General features: G+C 40.6%; 2 protein-coding genes across 4 annotated transcripts in view; one reads left to right on the top strand and one right to left on the bottom strand.

Moving 5' to 3' along the window:
• The window catches only part of RFC1 (replication factor C subunit 1), a 38,068-nt gene extending 24,848 nt beyond the window's left edge, over window positions 1-13,220 (top strand). The window contains exons 13-25 of the mRNA XM_054064610.1: window positions 503-899; window positions 1,825-1,934; window positions 3,527-3,641; window positions 4,110-4,198; window positions 5,210-5,347; window positions 5,755-5,850; window positions 6,002-6,100; window positions 6,518-6,672; window positions 6,788-6,905; window positions 7,694-7,839; window positions 8,222-8,435; window positions 9,507-9,698; window positions 10,270-13,220. Coding sequence (XP_053920585.1) covers window positions 503-899; window positions 1,825-1,934; window positions 3,527-3,641; window positions 4,110-4,198; window positions 5,210-5,347; window positions 5,755-5,850; window positions 6,002-6,100; window positions 6,518-6,672; window positions 6,788-6,905; window positions 7,694-7,839; window positions 8,222-8,435; window positions 9,507-9,698; window positions 10,270-10,365 — 1,965 coding nt within the window. The 3' untranslated portion in view covers window positions 10,366-13,220. The remainder of the gene's footprint in view (window positions 1-502; window positions 900-1,824; window positions 1,935-3,526; window positions 3,642-4,109; window positions 4,199-5,209; window positions 5,348-5,754; window positions 5,851-6,001; window positions 6,101-6,517; window positions 6,673-6,787; window positions 6,906-7,693; window positions 7,840-8,221; window positions 8,436-9,506; window positions 9,699-10,269) is intronic.
• WDR19 (WD repeat domain 19) overlaps window positions 11,209-22,118 on the bottom strand; it is a 43,724-nt gene continuing 32,814 nt past the window's right edge. Inside the window, exons 30-37 of one of the 3 annotated variants that reach the window (XM_054064606.1) lie at window positions 20,993-21,089; window positions 18,816-18,940; window positions 18,156-18,237; window positions 16,972-17,122; window positions 14,624-14,747; window positions 12,797-12,873; window positions 12,145-12,265; window positions 11,209-11,342 (exon numbers count right to left, since the gene is read on the bottom strand). In XM_054064606.1, coding sequence (XP_053920581.1) covers window positions 12,151-12,265; window positions 12,797-12,873; window positions 14,624-14,747; window positions 16,972-17,122; window positions 18,156-18,237; window positions 18,816-18,940; window positions 20,993-21,089 — 771 coding nt within the window. In that variant the 3' untranslated portion in view covers window positions 11,209-11,342; window positions 12,145-12,150. Of the gene's footprint in view, window positions 11,343-11,575; window positions 11,710-12,144; window positions 12,266-12,796; window positions 12,874-14,623; window positions 14,748-16,971; window positions 17,123-18,155; window positions 18,238-18,815; window positions 18,941-20,992; window positions 21,090-22,118 lie in introns of those variants that run through there. The other 2 variants (XM_054064607.1, XM_054064608.1) reach the window with 2 other exon arrangements.

The following is a 22,118-nucleotide window of genomic DNA, read 5'->3' as shown; positions in this document are numbered from 1 at the left end:
CTGGCACAGGTTGCCCAGGGAAGGTGTGGCTGCCCCATCCCTGGAGGTGTTCAAGGCCAGGTTGGATGGGGTCTTGGGCAGCCTGATCTAGTGGGACGTGTCCCTGCCCATGGCAAGGGGGCTGGAACTGGATGATCTTTAAGGTCGCTTCCAACCCAAACTATTCTATGATTTGTTCCAACCCGACAGTCAGCAGTTTTGCATTATTTTTGTAATGATACCTCAGGCTCTGTGAGGAGGGGGCTGTTGACTCTTGGAGTGACCAGAATGTTTCCTGCCACTTTTTTGGTTTATGCTACAGAACCAGGGGGCGTTGTGTTAGCAATAATTTATTTTTCAGAGAGGAATATTTTTTTTGTCTGCACTGGAAGGTTTATCACCTGTACATAAGCCTTGTTACTTTCTCAAGCGCTCCTATACATGTGTTCAAAGACATTGTGTCTATGTACTGTATGTTTGTCTTGTACCTTCCCTTTACCTTTCTAACCTTTGTTTTTCTAAGGCAAAGAAGGCAGAGCCCAGACCTAAAAGGACACCACAGAAAGCTGAAGCTGGAAAAAGGAATTTTAGCCCCTTCAAAAGGAATGCTGATAATAAAAAAAATAAGTCTACTCCTGAAAAAGAAGATGCTGTCAAATCTGTTAAGAAAGAAACCTCTGCTGTTCGAAAACTCATGGACTTCAAACACCAAACTGTAGAGAAGAAAGAAGCATCAAAACCTAAGGGGAACTTGGTTTCTGAGATAAATGAAGATGCAACAGAGAAATTGTTATGGGTAGATAAATATAAGCCTGTATCTCTTAAGACAATAATTGGACAGCAGGGTGAGCAAAGCTGTGCCAATAAACTGCTCCGATGGCTCCGAAATTGGCACAAGAATACGTTGGAAGATGGACCAGGTGACCAGCACAGTTAACTTCTGTCTGTGTTATTCCATGTCAGTCATGCTGTTTGGTTCCCTGGACTGATAAGGGCCTTTGAGATTGTAGAGCAGTTCTGAAACAGGAACGAGACTGATGTTGGATGTGGTGTTTTTGTAGCAGCACTTGAGCCTGTGTGTGCTGCGGTGTCGGGGGTGTGTTATGATTGGTGTGGGTTTTTTTCCTAAGCGATTGTTCATTTGCCCCCCACTCCCCCAGAAAAGAAAACTCTGAAGACTTTTTTTTTTTTTTTTTTTTTTAAACTTGTGGTAGTCTTTGAGATGTGAATTTTTTCCAAAAGAACCAAAATAAGCTGGCAGTCATGTATAGAAAAATGGCCTCATATTCAGCCTAGTGAATTCTTTCTCTCCACAAGAAATGTTGGCCAGTGCTAAACTGTGCACACGGTGAAAATTCAGAATAGCATCATGCATGGGGAAGAGACGAATCATTAAGTTCCTGCTTCTGCTTGATGTGCAGACTGTGTTGTGTATGTGAGATCCTGTAGACAGTGGGATTTTTTAAAACAGTGTTTAAGCTTCACTGCTATTGTAGTTGGTAGTGGTTTTTTTTCCCTATGATGTGGGTATTGGTTTGGGTTTTTGGTTGTCTTTTTCTATGATGTGGTTGTGAGGAAATTGCAGAAAATGGTTGTTATGTTAATAGCACTTCTGCTATTTTTCAACTTATAATCACTACAAGTCTTAAACTAAGATGGTTTAAACAGCTTTTCCTCAAATGGCTGAGATGCGTGTGTGTGTATTTTTCATATCAAGCCTTAAATGAGGAAAAACTCCAGTGAGGAAAAACTCCACTAATGCTTGATATCTTCAAAAATTTACACGAGGCATGCAGTTTTTGTAATATACATCTAGATAGTAAAACCTGGAATCTTTTTTTGTAGCAAAGACCAATAAAACTGGAGGCAAAGATGATGGTACTGGTTTTAAAGCAGCATTACTTTCTGGTCCACCTGGAGTTGGTAAAACTACTACAGCTTCTTTGGTTTGTAAGGTGAGTTCATATTAACAGTTGTTCTCAGCTACGTTTGTTCGATTTTGATGCCCTGTCTGGGTGTGGATGCAGTGTGTAGGTGGATAATCCACTAACTTAACAAGGCTCTGCTCCCAGCCTAGTACCACCTGTGCAGAACAGGGTTACAGGTGAAAATATGTGATATTTAGATAGTTTTATCAGGTCTGGGGTGAGAACATGCACTGGGTGTTTGCATTTCTTTCAATTATATTGAGAAGGAGGGAGTATATCACAGGATGTTGAGCAATTTGAAGTTACTTTCAAAAATCATGAGCGTTTGGCACTAGTTCAATGTGTCAGAGAATGTTTGCACTAAATGTAGTGGGAGTTAAAGTCTGGTAAGCTTTTTGAAAGTTTCTATTACAGACTTGATCATGCTTTTATATATCTAGCAAAGATATTTTTCCCAGACTCATTCTAAATTCAAATACTACTTTAGGATAAGAGAAGTTGACAGGGCTCTGTGTCTCCTTCTAAACCTGAATTTAGAAATTACTTGTTCCTTGCTTAGCTGGAAAACTGTGTTCCACTAACTATGTCATGAGAAGCAGCTGGGAACTCATTAATAGTGGTGTTGTGTCAAGTTAAAGATTATTTTCTTGTTCTTTGACTTGCAAGGACTTTCTTAGACTCTGATGCTGCCAGTTTGGAAGGGTTAAGAGCTATTGTCAACTATCTGATCTTTGTGCTGGGAAGGAATGATTACTTACCTCAATATTTGAGTTGTATAATATGATTATTTCCCCATGTGTCCCTCTCCCTCCTCCCTGTCTCAGAGCTTTTTACCAAGAAGCCAATGCCACACCTCAAACTAGACCTGCAGAAAAGCTGAATGTGCTGGCCTGGGCTTATGCCTGCACTAGCATGTGTCTTTTCTGCTTCTGGTTTGCAATCTAGCTTGCTCACAGCTTCAGGTCTCTGCAGACCACTGCACTACACTCCACAGCAGTAGCCAACAAACCGGGTTGGTCAAGCTGCAAGAACAAAGCTGTGTGTAGCTCACTGCTACGTGGCCCTGGCAGGGAATTTGCTGATAAAGGAGGAGTTGGCTTAAGTTCTTTCAGAGACCAGCCCTGTTCTAAAGCATTAGGAATGCTGGGGAGTGTATAGGAGTGCTGTTTCCTAGATCTTAGGTAGTTCAAAGCGTCTTTTCCTTCAGCTTTCAGAGGCATGTGGCATTTTTTTTTTGTCTGACTCTTCCTGCATAAGACTTTGATACGCAGCTGGAAATACCAGGAAGCTTAGCCAGCTTTGGCTTGTAGTTCTGTTTCTGTCCCCAATGGCAGTTGTGTTAATCCTTCAGAATAAAATCTGTGCCACTCGCTTCCCACTTCTCCCTTAAAAGAAAGTTCTTTTGGGCATATCTGTTCTGTGTCTGGTTATAAATGTTTTTGAAGTGCAAGAGAAAAGGAGCATAAGGGGAAAAAGGAATCAAAGCCACAAATTATACATTAAAACGGTATTGTATGAGCTTTCTTCTGGAACTCTGAGATACTATTTCTAATTCTGAGTATGCGTATGCTCTTTCACTGATCTGTGTTCTCATTTTTTGGCTTACGTGTTTGGACTAGGAGCTGGGATATAGCTACGTGGAGCTGAACGCCAGTGACACCCGCAGTAAGAACAGTCTAAAGGAAGTAGTTGCCGAATCACTTAACAACACAAGCATTGCAGACTTCTGTTCTGGTAGGTCTGTTGTTTGAAGGACAATTCTGGTTGTGTTAAGAGTCCAGTTACAGGAGGGACAGAGAGCTTCCTTATTAAACAACAGTATTAGGAATTTAACTTGCTCATCACATGGAGGGATCCAGCTGTAATAGAGATGGCTGTGTTTACGAAGCTCTTTTATTTCATCTTCAGTTGTAGAATTAAATCCTGCTATCAGTAGAGTTGGTTATTAATCTGCACAACCTACTCAAGAAGGCTGCAGTTGCTCTTCTGTTGTGTGGGATTTATTTCTTGGAAGATGACATGAGGGTATAGTCAGATTTGTCCTGTGAACATAGATTCCTGTGATCAGGTGGTGAAGGAAGGGGTTCATCACCACCTCAGTTGTCCAGGATGGGCTTACCTAACCTATAAAGAATTGGGTAAAACTCTGAGCAAGACCCTATTTTATTCTCATCTCATTTTCTTGTCCATATTCATTTTCAGGCACATCTTCATCAGTTAGCGGGAAACATGTATTGATCATGGATGAAGTGGATGGTATGGCAGGCAATGAAGACAGAGGAGGGATTCAGGTGAAACTGTTGTAGTTAATAGCTAATGCCATTGCTTAGAGCACATACCATATACAGCACAAAATACTTCAAGCCAGTCTTTTTTGTCCTCAACACATGGTCCATAGGGTACAGTTTTTGGCCTGTTTTAGAAATCTGTTTTCATGTAAGAAGAATTATGCATTGGTAGAGGTGGGGAAATACACTTCTGTAAAAGAAACCTGGAGTGGCAAACTTAGGTGTGTGCACTTTGGATGTTTGTTCCTGGGCAGGTGAATTTATCCTCAGCTGACATCTACCTGCAGCAGGAGGTTTGTAATCTGACCCGGATGGCTGCTCTCTTCATTAGGCAGTAATACTGGATAAACAATGTGGTAGAGGCAGTGTTATACTTGTTCTCCTTAGCAGTTCCAGTTTTAGCTTCTGAAGGTTTCCTGTGGTCACATGCAATATTTTGATAATAAAGGGCATACAGGCCTTTAACTCAGATGCAGACACTTACATTGCAGGAATATGAAATTGAACTGAATTTCACTTTTGCTAGAGCAAGCAAAGTTTGTTTTGGTAAGACATAATAATGCTGAAGCCTCAGGGTTGAACTCTTTGAAGGGGGAAGAGCTGATCTTTGCTTCTGGATCGTTTAGCACAGTGCAGTCAGAAAGATGTGTGCTCCTGCTGGGTGGAGGCCAGGTCAAACTGGCCTTGGGGCAAGTGAATCTAGTTCTGCAGGTGGACACCTTTGCTCTGGACTGTTGATCTTAATTGCTTCATGAAGAACGGTCTAAACATGATTGCTGGAAGAGGATATTGGAAATGGGTAGACAGCAGATTTATTGCAGCTGAAGAGAATAGCAAGTGGAAAAAGTAGGAACAGGGCTGAGTTTTTTCACTGTGTGGAAACATCAGTCCTGTAGTAAGAATTTTAGACTTGCATCTGTCAAGGATCTGATTTAAGGCAGAGTCTAACAGTGCTTAAACATTCTTATTCTCTGAGGTATCTAATGCAACTGTTGCAATGTGTTTAAATCCCAGGAATTGATTGGTTTGATACGACACACAAAGATACCTATCATCTGTATGTGTAATGATCGAAACCATCCTAAAATTCGTTCCTTGGTCCACTATTGTTTTGATCTTCGTTTTCAGAGACCTCGTCTAGAACAGATTAAGGTAAGAAGGTTGTGGCTGTGTGGGCTGCACTGAATTGCCATCAATTCTGTCTTCCTGTGGCAGAATTTATACAGAATCGGAAACACCACTATAAACTTAACGGGTTGCCTCAGGGAGTAACTCTGCTTTTCAAAATGGGCTGCTTGAGTTTTTTCTCTCCAAACAATAAAGTATCCCAAAGCCTTTCAGATCTAGAAGTCTGTCTTAAAGATATCACGTGCACTTTTTCCACTAATGACAAGGGGTGGCTTCTGTTCATGAATGGAAATATGTTACACGTGCTTTAAAAAAAAAAAGAGCTAGAAAAATATGGTAACGCTCTTTCATAGATGTGTTGTTGTGTTCTGTAGGGGGGAAGAATTCAGAGGAATTCTCTAGTGACACCTTCTCAATTGTGTCTGTTTCAGGGTGCCATGATGTCTATTGCATTTAAAGAAGGTTTAAAAATTCCACCACCTGCCATGCAAGAGATAATCCTGGCAGCAAATCAGGACATCAGACAGGTCAGTGCCAATTCAAAGAGCATGTCATATGCAGGTCCTTGACTTTAGTGTAGTATTTGAACAATATTTTGTGTAGAGCTCAGGCTGTTTTCTGCTCGAGTTTTCCATTTAATTTCTCTTAGGCTACCAAATTGTCAATTTTGTTCTGCAGGTTTTACATAATCTTAATATGTGGTGTGCAAAAGATAAATCATTGACTTACGATGAGGCTAAAACGGATGCTAGCAGAGCCAAGAAGGATATCAAACTGGTAAGTGTGAAAGACTGGCTTCTGATATAATTGCTAGGATTTAACGTGTCTTCCAAACAAAGCTTGGGTAGCCTAGATGTGGAGAGCTGTCAAACTCGCCATAAATAGTTGAGGAGCAATAAATCCGGGACTGAGTATACATTTTTTTGATGTACTGGTCTCTTATGTAATATGCAATTACGAAGCTCATACTTCCCCTTCAGAGTCCTCTATTTAGGCGGTAATTCTTTTAATATCAGAAGTAAAACTCAATTCTCAAAACTGGTAGAGCACTAGTAAGGAAATACTGAACTTGTACTGATGAGTCCCAGGTGTTGTTGGGTACCATTACTACAGAAATTTTGTTGATGCGATGCTGTGTCTTACTGTTTGTGTTGGCCTGCAACCCACTGACCTCTTGAAATATCATTTACTTAGGGCCCTTTTGATGTTGTCCGGAAGGTTTTTGCAACTGGAGAGGAGGCTTCTCGTATGTCTCTTATAGACAAATCGGATCTTTTCTTCCATGATTATTCTCTAGCACCTCTGTTTGTCCAAGAGAACTATGTACATGTGAAACCAGCCGCTGCTGGGTGAGTTATTCCATTCCCTAAATTGACATAGACTGTCGTGTCAGTGAGTAAAATTAGACTAAAACTGATCTGTGTGTTTCTGCTTGGTAACCCAGTCAACTTTGGTTTTTTCCAGAGGAAATCTGAAAAAGCACTTGGTACTTCTGAGTCGCGCAGCTGATAGTATATGTGATGGTGATATAGTGGACAAACAGATTCGTAGCAAGCAAAACTGGAACCTTCTTCCAACACAGGTGAGCACTTGACACTCATTTTATGAGCCGTATTGGGTGTCCAGTGTAACAGACTAATCCCTTGAAATCGATGTTTCGGTATAATTTTATGCCCGATGTAGTTCACACTTCTTGTAGCATTCTCTGTTCTGCTTGCACATAGAGCAGTTTGCCATATTTGTTTTGTTGAACCCACGCTGTATCGTGAAATTAAGTCCTCTGAAACTTTAATTGACCCTTCATGCAGCACAGGTGCATGTGGCATGTACTCGTTCTGACCTGCACTTACAAGGCTGCTCAGTTTTATTTATGTACTTCCTATCACAGCCTCTTTCCAGGCCAGTATTTCTCCCAAGGCGCAGGGGACTGGAGCTCTGTTACTGATGAGCACTGAAACGGTGACAAGACTTGCGAGTAAAGGATTGTGACTGGCATCAGAGAATGTATGGCTGACAAAGTTGGAAGGGACCTCTGCAGTGCAGCTCCTGTTCAGCGCAGGTCCCAACAGATAAACTGCTTAGGAACTGGTCTGGCTGAGTTTATGTAGATTAGTGGTGGTCTTTGGGCTTTTAAAGCCCAGGTAACTTCACAGATATTTTAGAACATGGTGACAAATAGGGTGGTACAAGACATTAACCTAAAAGCGATTAACAGAAACAAACAATCAAGCAAGAGCTCTTTAAAATGAGCTGTTTCCATTGTGGAGCTGTGTTGACTCTGCTCTTTTGTGTGGACGAGTAGGGCGGCAGGTCATGGTGTCTGAGAGACCAATTCACTGTGGTTTGAGTTTGTGTGTGTTACTTTTTCAGGCAATTTATGCAAGTGTTCTCCCCGGGGAGCTGATGAGAGGTCACATGTCTCAGTTTCCTGTCTTTCCCAGCTGGCTGGGGAAATTTTCATCCACAGGCAAACATGATCGTATCATTCAAGAACTGGCAATGCATATGAGCCTCAGGTAGTTCTGACATTCCTTTTCTGGTTCATACTGACATGGATATTTTGTACTCATGTAATTCATTACTTAAACTTGTACAGCAAGGCATTAATGGGAAGTGTACATTCTGTGAATATCCTCGTACGGTGTTGGTGACGCTTTCTTACCACGTTGTCGGCAGTACTGTGACGATTCCCCCCCCCCCCAAAGTTGTTTCTTAGTTAGGGATGTGCTTACCCGGTGTTGGGGATAACCCAGTGCAAGGTATTCAAACACAGGAATGGCACAGTAGAACTCACAGTTAATTCGAAAGGCAGTTGGGGGCTTACCTGTAGGTTGCTTGTGTTTAGAAGCGAGTGGTGGTGGTTCTACAGATTTACTTACTGCTTTCACTTTCACAAAGAACCCAGACGTGCAAGAGGACGGTAAACATGGAGTATTTGTCGTATTTGCGGGATGCACTTGTCCAGCCCTTGAAAGACTTCGGAACAGATGGTGTACAAGAAGCTATAACATTCATGGACTCTTACTGCTTGATGAAAGAAGATGTTGAAAATATCATGGAAATAAGCATGTGGGGAGGCAAACCCAGTCCTTTTTCAAAGCTGGATCCCAAGGTAAAATTCACTAGTGAATTTCTTCCTTTTCTTCTGTGACTTCAAAAAGAAATCCTAGAATAATAGTGGTGTGGGTGTGCTGCTGGATGGCTGGACTTGGTGCAGCTGCAAATGAATAATTTGATTAACTTAATGGAGTCTTTGCAAATGAAATGTCAAGTGTACTATGGTAGTTCTGGGAGTGCATCCTAAAAGACTATCGGGCTGTGCTTCATTCAGCAATCTTACATCTTTGTTCCTGATGTAAAGATCAGTGGGAGTCAGCTGTGTCTGGAGCACAGAAATGAAACACAGAAGGGACAGGGAAAGCTGGTACCTTCCTGCAGGCAAGCTCCTGGCTATAAGCTGTCACCTCCATGCGCAGCACTGCTTTTTTTTACCATTGTGCAAAGGAAGAGGGATGCACAACTGTGTTTGTTAGGGTGTGGGAACTGAATTGAGAGGCTGGATTGCAACTTGTCTCTTACGGTCCAGTGAGACTGAACTACCAGACTTGGTGGGGAGGCTTTGTGTGGTGCTTCTCTATATCCAGCTAATCCACACCAGTGGCGGGGGCCCTGAGGTGGTACAAGATGAGTTTAAGCTCAAGTCCCTGCTACCACCTTGGCTGGTGTGAGATCTGAACTGCGATCTCCTGCATTCCAGGTCAAGTGCTGAGGGAAAGAGAAGAATCTTCTCTGCTGATACCTAAACCTATGTTATCTGGTATTTGCCCCTAGTCTGAATACGCTGCTCCAGCGTGGCAATGCTCAGTGCTTGAGGGTGGTTTGGTGGAAGTGATTGAGATGGGGTGGCAGCAGAACAGCTGTGCTGGAACTATTGGTGGCCTAGGTGATAAGCGTGTGGGGATACACATTCTGTCTGAGGGTGAGGTGGGACTTGCTTAAAGTGAGCCTTCACCACACAGCTCTGGATGCCTTCTGGGTTCTCTTGAGATTGTGTCCTTTTCTACAAATCCTTGGTCACATCTTCCCAAAGGAAAGATAATGTGGAATCTCTAGCCAAGAGTTGGTTAGCTGACGATTTGTGGTTTTGAGCTGATGCTCATAGTGTTTCCTTTCAATCTAACAGGTCAAAGCAGCTTTCACACGTGCCTATAATAAAGAGGCACACCTGACTCCATATTCACTTAATTCTGTCAAGACATTTAAACAGCAGTCAGGGTCTATGGTGGCCCTGGAACCGAGTGAAGACTTGAATGTGGAAGAGATCCAGTCTGATGAGGATGAGCAGGATACTGTTGAAAGTGATGCAATGATTAAGGTGACTTAGTTTCCTCAGTGCTATGCTACCACCCTAAACTGTTTCCTCTTAGTTACCTTTCTGGGATTTGTAATATCATCTGAACTAAAAAAAAAAAATATCATAGTAGATATAAACTGCGTCAACTGTCAACTTTTAAATTCATAACTAGTACTAGTGCAAAAAATTCCAAGCTATTTTATCCATTGTCTTCTGCTTCAGTGTTGGACCACAGTGAGACATCACTGTGAACTCCTGGAATTGGGTACAGCATTCATAACTTTGTTATGTCTTAGGTGTTGATGGGGATGGTGCTGCTGGGCAGGAGCAGCCGGGAGCCTTTGCCTGTGGTTATCACAGACGGCAATTCCAGTAACAGCCTTTGTACACGTTGCCAAAGCGAGGAAGCAGGGCCAGCCCTTAAGACTGAACGTTGCAAATTCTGTAATCTCTGTGGCATTTAAAAACTCAACACCTGAAAGGGGAGGGGAAGAGAAGAGAGGGCTTTTTCTTTTCACACTGATTGCATTTTGACTTACGCTTCTGTCAGGTTGCTGTTGGATTTTAAACTGTCTGCATATTCTGTTTGCAGCAAAAAAAGGCAAAGTCTTCCAAGCCAACAAAAAGAGAGAAAAATGAAGAAACAACAAAGAAAGAAGGGAAAAGAAAAGAGAAAACAAGACAATAAACAGAATAAAATCTTGCTCTGGATGCGGCTTTGCTTTTCTAACTTCTGGCAGGAACATGAAACGCGTCGAGTGATGGAGCTGGAAAAGTAGAACCATTGTCTTCAAAATGCTCCTCTTATAGAGGTGATGGAGCTGCTGTACTTGCTTTTTAATGTGCTGCGCTATTACAAGCTCTAACTGCCCTCGTACAACATCATGGTATAGAAGTACAGGGTGTATGGACACAGAGTGTGATGCTTCCTTACCTGGCTTTAATGCTAAGTCTTCCTAGGACTTCACTTTTTTTTTTTTTTAAAGTAAATTCCCTGCCATGATGTGGTAGAACTGTAAATAGAACAGGATGCAACAACCCCCAAACCTGAATCGCGTATTTGTACATTATAGAAATGAATCTGTGTATAAAATTACAATAAAACATTTCACAGAAGTCTTACAGTTTTGGTTAAGCACAGGGACTGTTTGGTCTTTCTCCCTCTCTTTTATTTCCTTCATGCACAGCATGCACTGTTCTGTTCTTACAACTTCCCTTTTGTTCAGTTAGAGGCGCAGAAAAGAGGTGAGGGATTTAGTTCCAGAAGTTGAAGAGCCTGTGCTTGCAGGAGCTGTTAATCAAAACTATAAAGGAATATTTAGAGTAAGAAATGTTTAATCGAAATAGTCATAAAAGCTCAGAACTGATGTTGAAAAAGAGAAGAAGGGGTTTGGGGTTTTTTTATTATTTTTTTTTTTTGCAAGTTATAACACAGAATTCCCCTTGGTTTGTCTTTGGTGCTGATAAAATGCAAGCTTTGCTTGGTAAGTATTATCAATCAGTTTTATTACTATAATAAATCAAAGTACAAAAATTATCAAAAGCTAAATATTTACAGGCTATCACAAAATACAAACAACACTTGTTATTAAATCCTAGTGGGGAAAAGATGTGTGATGCAGCAATGGAGCTTTCCTCGCTGCTTGCCGGGCAACACATGCAATTCTGAAAACAAACAGAGGCAGGCAGTCATATTGCAAGATCCACAGACTGTGACAGCAAAGGACAAGGGTTTCTCTGCTGCCCCACCCCCACAAATTAAAAAAAAATAAGGTTATTGTGGTAGATAAAATTTTCTAGTATCACTTTTACATTACTTTGACCTATAAGTTAGAAGTTTTCATGTAAGGTGTTTGAACTAATAGATCTGCCTTCAAATGTCAAAATTAGTGAGGAACTTCTATTCAGTCTCAGTTACCATTCCTTTAACAGAACTGAAGTCTTGGAGTGTGGTACAGGCGGAGCAGTCTTCTCAGCCTTTGAAATGGGTACTTCAAGCCAATGCAATGTTGCTGTTATCCTGTGCCATGTTCTGTTAAACACAGAAGCTAAGGTCATGTAACCTGCACTTTAGATCTGCTCTTCCAGTCAGCGTGAATCTTTCTTCCTGTGCTTAAACACTGGGCAGTAGATCTGCAGAAGGACTCAATGATACTGAGATCTTCAACCTGTCTGAGCGACTGAAGCACAACTGGTGTTCAGGAATCAGAACACATTGAGGAGGAGAACATGATCATGTAGGGAATCGAGATTAAAGACTCACAACTGGAATCGTTAAACAGCTGTGTTACTTGCAATAGCAAAACCGAGTGGTGGTTGCGTGCCTTAGGTGATTAGAGCTGAGCCTCTAATCTAGCACACGCACAGGCTAGAAGTTAAGACTCTTGCAACTGCATTTCCCATGGTGGGAGAAACTCCCGATGTCCGCTAAAATGAGCCCTATTAAATAAAATCCTCTAGCACATACCTGAATTTATTGGTCCCCATCTTCTGGTTTGAGGTACTGTGTGCAATCGTTTATTTTCTTAAGCTGATCAATATTAATCCTTTTAGAACACATTGGACATATGTTGTCAGCCTGTAGCATACTGTTTTAAAAGAAGGGTGATCAGTCAAATGATGATTCTAACATTTTTCAAGGGAACAGCTGTGCTTGAGGCAAACCATACAGCACAGTTCTGACTGTGCTACGTGACACACGGGCCGGAGCAACAGCTGCCTCTGTCCCACAGGCAGCAAAAGTTGGTTGGTTTGGTTTTAATGTTTCAGAACTCGCCTCACAATAGGAATGCTGCTGCTGTTTGCACAGGCATGAGAAAAACTGGGCAATTAAACACATACAAAGGAACTTGGGCAAGAATGTGAAGTTTCTGCAGCTTCACCATTCCTGACATGTGAACAGAGCTATCCCATCCGCTTCTCAGACAGAAGATTACTGGGGACAGGAGACAGCAGCCACCTTAGTCTGTACCTGATAGTGTGTTTTGCTTGCTTTGCTGGCAGACTGCTGCTGTGCCTCTGTTCCCCCTTATCAGGTCATCTTCATCAGGTACCAAATTAAAGTTTGCTGCTAAAATATTAACATTGGAATCTTGCAAGAGAAAAAAATCTCAACTTACTTCTTGAATTCTGAATAGAGGGCAGGAAAGTCACAGTGGGGGCAGACTGTCCAGTCATCTCGTACCATATGCCGACCCTGCAGGCAAAAGCCATGAGTAATTAAATAGCATGTGCTGTCCTCGTACACCGGACATTTAGTTTTGTGAAAAGGTCTCAGCAACTGAGTTCTAAAGAGCCTGAGAAATTAAGAACCCGAAACCAAGCAGTGCTCCTGCAGTTTGGTTACTGTGTGTGTTCTTTAACTAGAAAAGGAGCTCTCCACAAGATGTGGTGTTTTCATGATAATTTGCATTCCTCTTATTTTAAAAAAAATCTAACAAGGCATTGCAGCTTTTAAAATTCTTCTAGTTTGTTGAGTGTAGAATTTTATCTGTGGAGCCACAACTAGAGATGTACAGAAATCCACTGGGATTTTTGGTTTTGCACATCACATTCAAAAAACAGCCCCAAGGCCACAGCGTCTGGGCCGGCACATCCAGTGTCGTCAGGTTTCTGCACACAGGGGCTGCCTAGCATTTGCCTCTTTGAACAGAAACAGTTTCCTCTGTTTATCATGGTTTTACTGATTTGAGAGAAAGAATTCACATGTACCTTTTCAATAGTATAAAATGCAACAGCACCTCAAACTAGTGAGAGATTTATGCTCCAACACACTGTGCATGAGCAGGCTGTTTTCATACTGACTCATATCAAGATGCTGCATTCCTAATGATGTTCCAAATTTCTGCGATGTAAAGGAACTCTAATCAAGACAGCCTAAAAAAATGATGGGAAATAGATGTGAATGTGTACATTATGTTTGGCCCATAAAGCTATACTTAACAGCCTTGGTTTTTTTTTTTTTCCTTAAGAGACTACTTCTAAAATACAGTGATCATCTTATTCTGCTAAAGCAATAAAGAAAAAAAATTGCTATTAAGTTTTTTGTAAGACTTAACATTTAATTCTTTAGTTTTAATAAACTCTAACATTTGATTCCTGCTCAAGTAAGTTTTGATTTTTCTGTAATTCTAGTGTGACAACCCAGTTGAACCTAATAAAAATAAAGTGTTAGCTACAGTCTGGTTAGGTAGTGTCTAACTATTTATACTGATGTTGGGAATGGTGGGATGCATGTCTCTTCCACTGGGAAATGTGGCCTGTCCATACTTCTCAGTACACTCTAAACTATCCTGAAAGGAAAACATTAGATCTTCTCATTTCTGTAAGGATTGGTAAATATAAAATACTGAGGTCACTGGCTGAACCGTTACTTCACCGTGAAAAGTGTGTAAAACTCCTGCTACACCCTGGGTGTTCCCCAAACTAGGTTTTTGAACTTCTTTTATTATCTGAAATCTTGGCAGCTTGGAGTTGAGGGAACAGAGCTGTGCCCTCCACAAGCTCCTGCAGACGGAGCATCCCTCTCTGCCACTACTGCTCTGAGCCCTGAAGTGCCTGAGCAAATGGCTGGGTCGGGAAGGCACCAGCAGTGCCATCCTGCCCGTGTTCTCCCAATCAGCACCAGCTGCACGGAGTGTGGGTGTGCTGGGTGTCCAGGGGAGGCCTGGAGCACCAACTGCCTTCTTAGGAAGCTGAAGTCTTCCAGAACCAATGATTTTACCCGTGCCTGCAACTTGTAGGTGGCAACCAAGGACTCTCGGTCACAGTTCAAGGCAACAACAACAGTTCTTACGTACTTGGTAACAACTCAGCAAAAAGACAAACCCACAAAACCACCTACCCTGAATCTACCAGTAAGCCAAAGATGTTCAGATGAACTTTTTTTTTAGATGGAAAGAAAAACTTTGTGTTCACTCTCTGCAGAAAACCCTGCAGACACTCACAGTTGCAATACAGTATGGGAGATTGTTTTTACAGCCGGGACACAGAAGTTCACACTCTGGCAGCTGGAACGCGCAATAGGGACAGCCTGTTGTTGGCTCCTCTGCTTCCGTTGTGTCTGGACGTCTGGAAGTAAGATACAAATGTGAATTAAAAAACTTTCAAACACTTTGAACTTGAACAAAGATGTCTTATAATGCCTTTGGTATTTCACAAGGGTTTGCCTTTATTTCCATCATTTCCAGCTGCTATTTTATATCCTATCAGATAATTCCTTTTAACTCTCACCCATGCATCAATTATTTAAATTCAGAAATAGGTTGTTTTCCCATCTAAATTGAAACAACACAACCTCTTTAAAGCTGTAACAGATCATAATACTTTGAAAGCTTTCAAAACTCACATTCTACCTGTATAGAAGATGAAGCTGTGGTTTTGCTCTTTCAGTGTTTTTCTGTGACAGGAGCAACCACAAAGAACAGAAATAACAAGAAATAAAACCACCATCCTGCTAGGACTGTACAGCTTGTAATTCTGCCTTTCACAGGCTTGTTTTCATCCAAGGGTCTGTCAGACTGATGATCCTGATCCAGATACTGCAGCACCGAGGGTGGCGGAAGACCTTTTTTCAGACTTTTTATGTGACCTTAATATTTAATCTATGGAATGTTTATAGATGAAGAGCTTAGATTCACTTTTAGTATATTTTCCAAGGAAGAGAATACATCCTTTCTAATGTTCAGCCCAGTAACCTTAGAGACAATTAGATGGCTTCCTTAGTTATCCTGATACTTTGTAGAAACCCTCATTTCCCATTTTATTAGCCTGGGCCTGTATGTTTCCCTTGCAATGGCCTGTTCCTTTATTTCCACTTAAGAAAGCCGGGTATGGATAAACATGACTGATAGATTAAGGATACAACATGGCTTTTAGCACTGATGACTTAATTTAGAAGATTATTGGAATGTTCTAGAAATACTGACAAGCAGGTCATAGGGAAGAACTTCGCATGAATTAAAAGATACTGAACAGAATGAACAGCTCTCACAGGACACTGCTGAGGTAACCTACTGCTGTTCTGCATGCTTGTGAAATATCACTGAAAATAATGTGAATCCACAGCTTGTATATAATATTCAGACTGATACAGGCCAGAGCCAGCTTCAAAGAACTCCAGAAGGACTGCGTGGCAAGAAGATATAAGGGTGGGGGAAGTCAAAGCAAGGCCTATTTGAAAAAAAGTTTCCACATATAACATGATGGACTCCGGACTGCTATGGCTTTGGAGCAGGATCTTGCAATTAAGCTATGAAAACATGAGCTTGCTTAAAATCAGTCAAAGCAAATCAAGCAGGGTGGAACACAAGAGTCATTCCGCTACTACATAAATCCACGGGTTGCCCACGTCTTAAATCCAATATGTAGTTTTGGTCCTGCCTCCTCCCAAAAAAGTGGTAAAAGAGTTTCAGAGAAAAGCCCTAAGGATCAGTGTCTGTAAGAGGATAGCTGTGTAAGCTGAGACTCTTCAGAGTCCTATCCTGAAAAGATAGGACTGATAGAGGTAAAATGAAAAAAATGGGAGGCCTGTAAAATCCTAAGTGAGACAAGCTTTCCCAAGAGGAAAACTGAAAGGCATCACGCTAAGCTAGCTAGGGACCAGGCCTGACCCAATGAATTTCTTGTCACAGTAATAGCTAAACATTTACATGGCTTCAAGCAGAGCTATCGGACAAGCTCATGGAGATCTCAGAGACTTAATAAATACCTTAAACACCTGAATGGGCTCAGCAAGTCCTTAAGCCTCAAAATGCTTAGAGCCTCATTGAAAAAAAAAAAAGCAAAGCACTACATATGCTTGCCCTGCTCTTATACACTCACCTATGCTTCCTCCTGTGGCAGAAAATATCGGCTAGGATCTACCGAAACAGAAGTTCAGATAAGGAAGAAAATGTCAATTCATCTATTTTTATTTGTCTTTCCATTTTTTATCATAGCCATTTTGTCAGCAGTCTATATTACAGAAGAGCATCCTGCTAACAGTTTACATGTATATTCCTAATAAGAGAACAACTAAAGCTGTATGGCTGCACTTAGGTCTGTAGGGACAAGATGGAAAAATCTACTGCTGGTTAAGGAAGCACTTTACATGCACATTGTATTTAAGGATTATCGCATCCGAGAGAACAGAAAAGCCTTTAATTTTCAGACAAGGGGGAAATGGTTCATAGCCTTCCAAATTTAAGACAGTGAAATAACATGAGAACAAGATAAAGCTTTATGAACAAAAATAACATTACAAATAAAGCCCTGATATTGTGTACATTTGAAAGCACAGATTAACACCACTCACCTGACCATTGCTTCAATTTTCTTTTTGTATTTAAGATCTATTTTATTACGATACTCGGGTCTCATCAACATAGCAGCAAAACTGATGGCTGAGTTCTTCAATCCTGCTCTGTGACACTCGATTACAGCTGAAGTCAAAATTGGCACAATGTCTGTAACAGAATGAAACAATGATGACAAATATTTATTTACCAATATTAATGTTGAAAACCTTGAGCTAATACAGCTAAGTCACTGATGAGAAGTGTTCTTCCTTGTAGGACACAGCTGCACAATCTGCAATTCCTGTAACCATATACAAGAAAATCATGTTTTCACCTCACTGCCTTGCATTTCTGAAGCTCAGCATGGCACCAGGAAAGTTTTGATTATAACCATTTGTCCCAAATCTGGTCTGCAGTGTTTAAAGTCTACATTTTAGTCTACATTTTCCATGTACTGAGAAAGTATTTTCAAAAGAAAACTGTTCAAAATTTAGTGATAAATTCACAGGACCAATCAGTTCATTATGGGAGGGCTGGAGCACCTCCCATATGAGGACAGGCTGAGAGAGTTGGGATTGTTCAGCCTGGAGAAGAGAAGGCTCTGAGGAGACCTTATAGCGACCTTCCAGTACCTTAAGGGGCTACAAAAAAGCTGGGGAGGGACTGTTTACAAAGGCATGGAGTAACAGGACAAGGGGCAATGGGTATCAATTGGAAAGGGGCAGATTTAGACTCGACAGTAGGAGGAAATTCTTCATGATGAGAGTGGTGAGATACTGGCACAGGTTGCCTAGGGAAGTTGTGGCTGCCCCATCCCTGAAGCTGTTCAAGGCCAGGCTGGATGGGGCCTTGAGCAGCCTGATCTAGTCGGAGGTGTCCCTGCCTATCGCAGGCATTTGGAACTGGATGATCTTCCAACCCAAGCTATTCTATGATACGATCCTGAAACTCTGTGTGTGGTTCAGGCAGTTCAGTGTTTCTGCCACTACAGTGGATGAAGCAGACAAAACCGATGGTGAAGAATGCATCCTGAAGAACTGTACATCAAAGAACTATCCTGTGGAGGATGGCAGAGCACACTGTGTACTTACACTTTGTCAGTGCCCTGCAGGATCATAGGAGGAGAATGTAACTCCTAACGGAATGATTAAGGAATTGCCCTGTAGAGTACAGCGTGCTCTTCTATGCGGTCTGCACTTACGTGATGGGAACTTGCTGATATTGTTGGCTACACGTATAAGCATACGTGCTCCCTTCATGTGATCACCACGTTTCACGTGAGTCTGGAATATAAGAAGCATATGAAATTAACTGCAGCCACTACAGAAAAACTCCTGCAGTGTGCTCTTGGTGTTCATCCTCCTGGGAGCTGCACGCCCACGGCAGTTTTACAAAGCTGAAAGAGGTGTATCATGCACAAGAGAAGGGATCAGATACTTTACAGTGGCTCTTACCCAGTCTTTCTGCCCTTCAGCTCACTATTTGCCTGCTGGCAGACAGGGAGGCCAGAAGGTGGCTGTGAGCTGAATGGACACTCTGATGGGCCATGGGTTAACTACTAGAAATCATTTGAGCCATATTGCTTAGTCTTATTTACAGAAAAGCAGTGATCTGCTTATGAATAACAATAATAGTACTAGCAGTGTAACATATTTCTGAGTATGACTGCAAAAAAAAATACAAGAATATGCTAATCAAAGAGGCAGAAGCAACCAAAAAGTATGGTTGTCCTTGTTAGCATGCACTTGGATTCTCTGATACAACTTGACAAAGTAATTTATGTATATGGAGCATCCGTACATACAGTTCAATAAATCAGAGACTGCAATTTATGCATAAATTCAGTTTAACCATTCATTACCTTCACTAAAATGTAGCTGTGTAGAATCATAAGGTTTGTAGCCATTTCAGAAGGAATTTTTATCTTCTGCATCTTCAGCTCTGAATACATACTGAAGAGAACATCATGTGCATTTCGGTAGTTTCCTTAAAAATATAGAACACTGAATAGTAAATCTATTTTTTTGTAACAGTTTCTTTACTAATGACATATACGGAAGCTGAACAGGAGTTACTGATTCTTAAAGCAAAACATTTGCATGACAATTTCTTCGGAAAGTCGTAACCAATTGCTTGTCACAGCATCCTAAACATTATCAGCCAGGGAGTTAAATAAGAAAACCCCCTTACACTTGGAGAAGTCATCCAACAGTAGCAAAATACATATGTGGATGGCAATTTCATATAATGAAACTTCAAAAATGGAAGGTGCCACATCTAATACACTGCTTACACAACAAACAGGAGAAATGGTATTTTTAGAGCATTTAGAGGTGTTATCTCATTTGATTCTTCAATGTCAGATATTCAAAAGCTGATGTTTAAACATTAATTTAACATACTTTTAACTTAACATTTGATTTGGCAACTCCTTGCCTCGGCAATCAAACAAATCCAAAACCTTTCAGAGAGACTATTAAAATTCACTAGATTATACTGATTCAAGGTTACTGTCAAGGACTGTCCAGATACCACAGGATTTCACTACATTATCAATGCAACTGAAAACAACCAGTGCTTAGTATGGTTAGTCTACTCTTGGCCAGTTATTTGTTCTTGCTTTGGTTTGGGTTTGGTGGTTTAGGGTTTTTTTTGCATTATTAGAGTACAAAGAGGTCACTCTTTGCATTTGGAAGCATTTTAAGGAACTTTCAGATTCAGTTACTTCAGCAAACTTTTTTCTTTATCTCTCTATGTTTCTCTATCAGCAACTGTTTTACTCTACAGAGCAATTTGTTATGTGCTCTTACACACTACAGTGGAATTTGTGTGAGGAAAACAAATACCTCTCCAGAATTAGTTGCTGGAAAACAACTTTATTTTTTTCATGCTGTTTTATTGACTCTCAGTATAATAGGATCAGTTTAAAAATCATGTGATTACATAAAAACAACTTCAAGGAAAATTGCACATAAAATGGCACACACAAATGAAAATACCAGTTTGGCTTCTAGGAAAGAATAAACTATATTGGTGTAAACTTCAGAATCAAGCTCACTGAAATCTCCTGAAGGAAGAGGGGGATGGTCTAAAACTATGCCTCTGTGGAGGGAACAGTTACTACAGGATTGGTGATTTTAATGAAGAAAAATATTGTTTATTATTATACTGTTGCATAACACATCTATACCATTGGGGAATATGAAATTAAGTATGATAGTGCATTTTAGATATAAGTTTTCAGATTCAGAGAAGCTAGTAAATATTTAAACCCTTGAGCCTTTACGTTTCCTACTTATGTATTAACATAAATGCATCATTCATTGGTATGATGAATTGGGAGACCATGCATGCCAAGGGTTTAAGCAATTTTCCACTCCCTAACCCAATGCTGAGGAGCAGTCCCTAAACGATAATTTGCCTGGGCTGTACGTGAGGCTTGTATTTTTCCTTTATAGATATTAGTCTTAACTTAATTGAAATGAAAAGCAAGCAGTGTTATGGTGGGGCTGTTGCCATGGCGACAGAGTGCAAATAATAGAGGCAATAGCTATTTTGCTTCTAGCCCTGTCCCTTCTTATTATTTTTTTTTCTATTTTTAATTTCAGCTACCTATTGCAGGAGAAAACAAGGCTTAAGTACACAGTTGTCTGATCCTTCAACAGAAATCAACTCCTGTGCACATCTCCTACTAAAAAAAATCATGTGCAAAGACTAAAGGATCAGTATCCAAGTGGGAAACCACATGTAGAAACTGCAAGTGAAAGATCAGCGATATACAGAAAAGTGAAGTTGTAGGCAATCTTAATCACTATGTTTACTTGAATGTAACAAGGATTGCAGATATTTTCCACAAGTTTATTTTTTCCAATATTTAATATACAGCTATGAGTCCCAAACTTTTCACAAAGGCTACTTCAAATTCAAAATTAAACTTGATTATAATTAAAAGCACTGACACGTCTTTTCCAAGTATAATACTACAAAATAATGATACCCTAAGTGCTGCAAGGATGTAGTGTGAGGAAACAGACTTACCTGAACACTGCTCCTCCCTGGCAATTATTATAGCAGTTCTGGCAGCTTCTCTGTATTGCTTTAGTGCCATGTATAAGCGGAATAGGTACTTGGCATCCTTAATTAAATGATACAAAAGCAATTAATGCTAACTGAATACATACTGCTGTATTCCCTTTCTCTACTTGCCCATCCCACCACCATATTCTTCAAAGCAAGCAGGAAGTTGGCTCGTCTCACAAAAAGCTCTTTGCATCAACACCTTTAGCTATACTACATTCCCCTCTAAGTTCTGGCCGACAGGATAGTCAGAAAAACACTCAGGATGAGGACCCTGGCCTTGCTTGTGGCAGTTAGTAGCTAAGTCCTGTCAATATGCAAGCTGCAGATTGTTAGGCACACAGAGAGCTGCACAGGTGGAAACCCAACTACTTCAGGCATGTGGGCACTTATGGTGCGAGAAAAGAACGAAAGGACTTCTTTTAGATGCTGAAATCTTGCTAGAAATGCTTAAATTGTATTACAGATCTAGATGCAAACTTTGCTTAGTGTGGGTAAGGATGACAAAACCTGGCCAGTAAGGAGTGTATTGTGCTGGGACCTGACAGCAGACACACAAGATAGCTCAAAGAACTGAAAATTAAGGGGACAATCAGCTAACAAAATGCATAACATTTACAATTTGCTGTACTCCATACTGCTGTTGTATTACAGAATTCAAGAATGGCAAATGTAGCAAAGAGTTTACCCAAGAACTTGCAATCCAACAGCTTAAGTCAACATCAAGAAATAATAGTGAAACAGTTTTAAAAACAAAACTTCAAAGAACAAGATGGCAGTACTGAATAAAACAAAAACATGAGTTGTATTTTTAGAAGTGCACTCAAATTTCTAGCAGACTAGTTAAAAAAAATCAACAAGAGAAAAGATAATTAATTAGTCTTTCATAAGGATTTTGAGAAAATTCTTAAAAGACGTAATTCCTAAAAGTACAGCTATAATACAAAATATAATTACCTTGCTTACAATGAAAAGGAACTCTTAAGTGAAAAAAACCCTGAGCTAGTGCCACTCTTTCATGCAGCGATCAACAAAAAGTGAAATCTGTGGGTGACAATCTTTAACTTGTAAATCAAGATTAAATTAA

The sequence above is a fragment of the Cuculus canorus genome, chromosome 4, assembly GCF_017976375.1.
Source record: "Cuculus canorus isolate bCucCan1 chromosome 4, bCucCan1.pri, whole genome shotgun sequence".
Taxonomy (NCBI): domain Eukaryota; kingdom Metazoa; phylum Chordata; class Aves; order Cuculiformes; family Cuculidae; genus Cuculus; species Cuculus canorus.
This window is presented reverse-complemented; position numbering and strand designations above follow the sequence as displayed.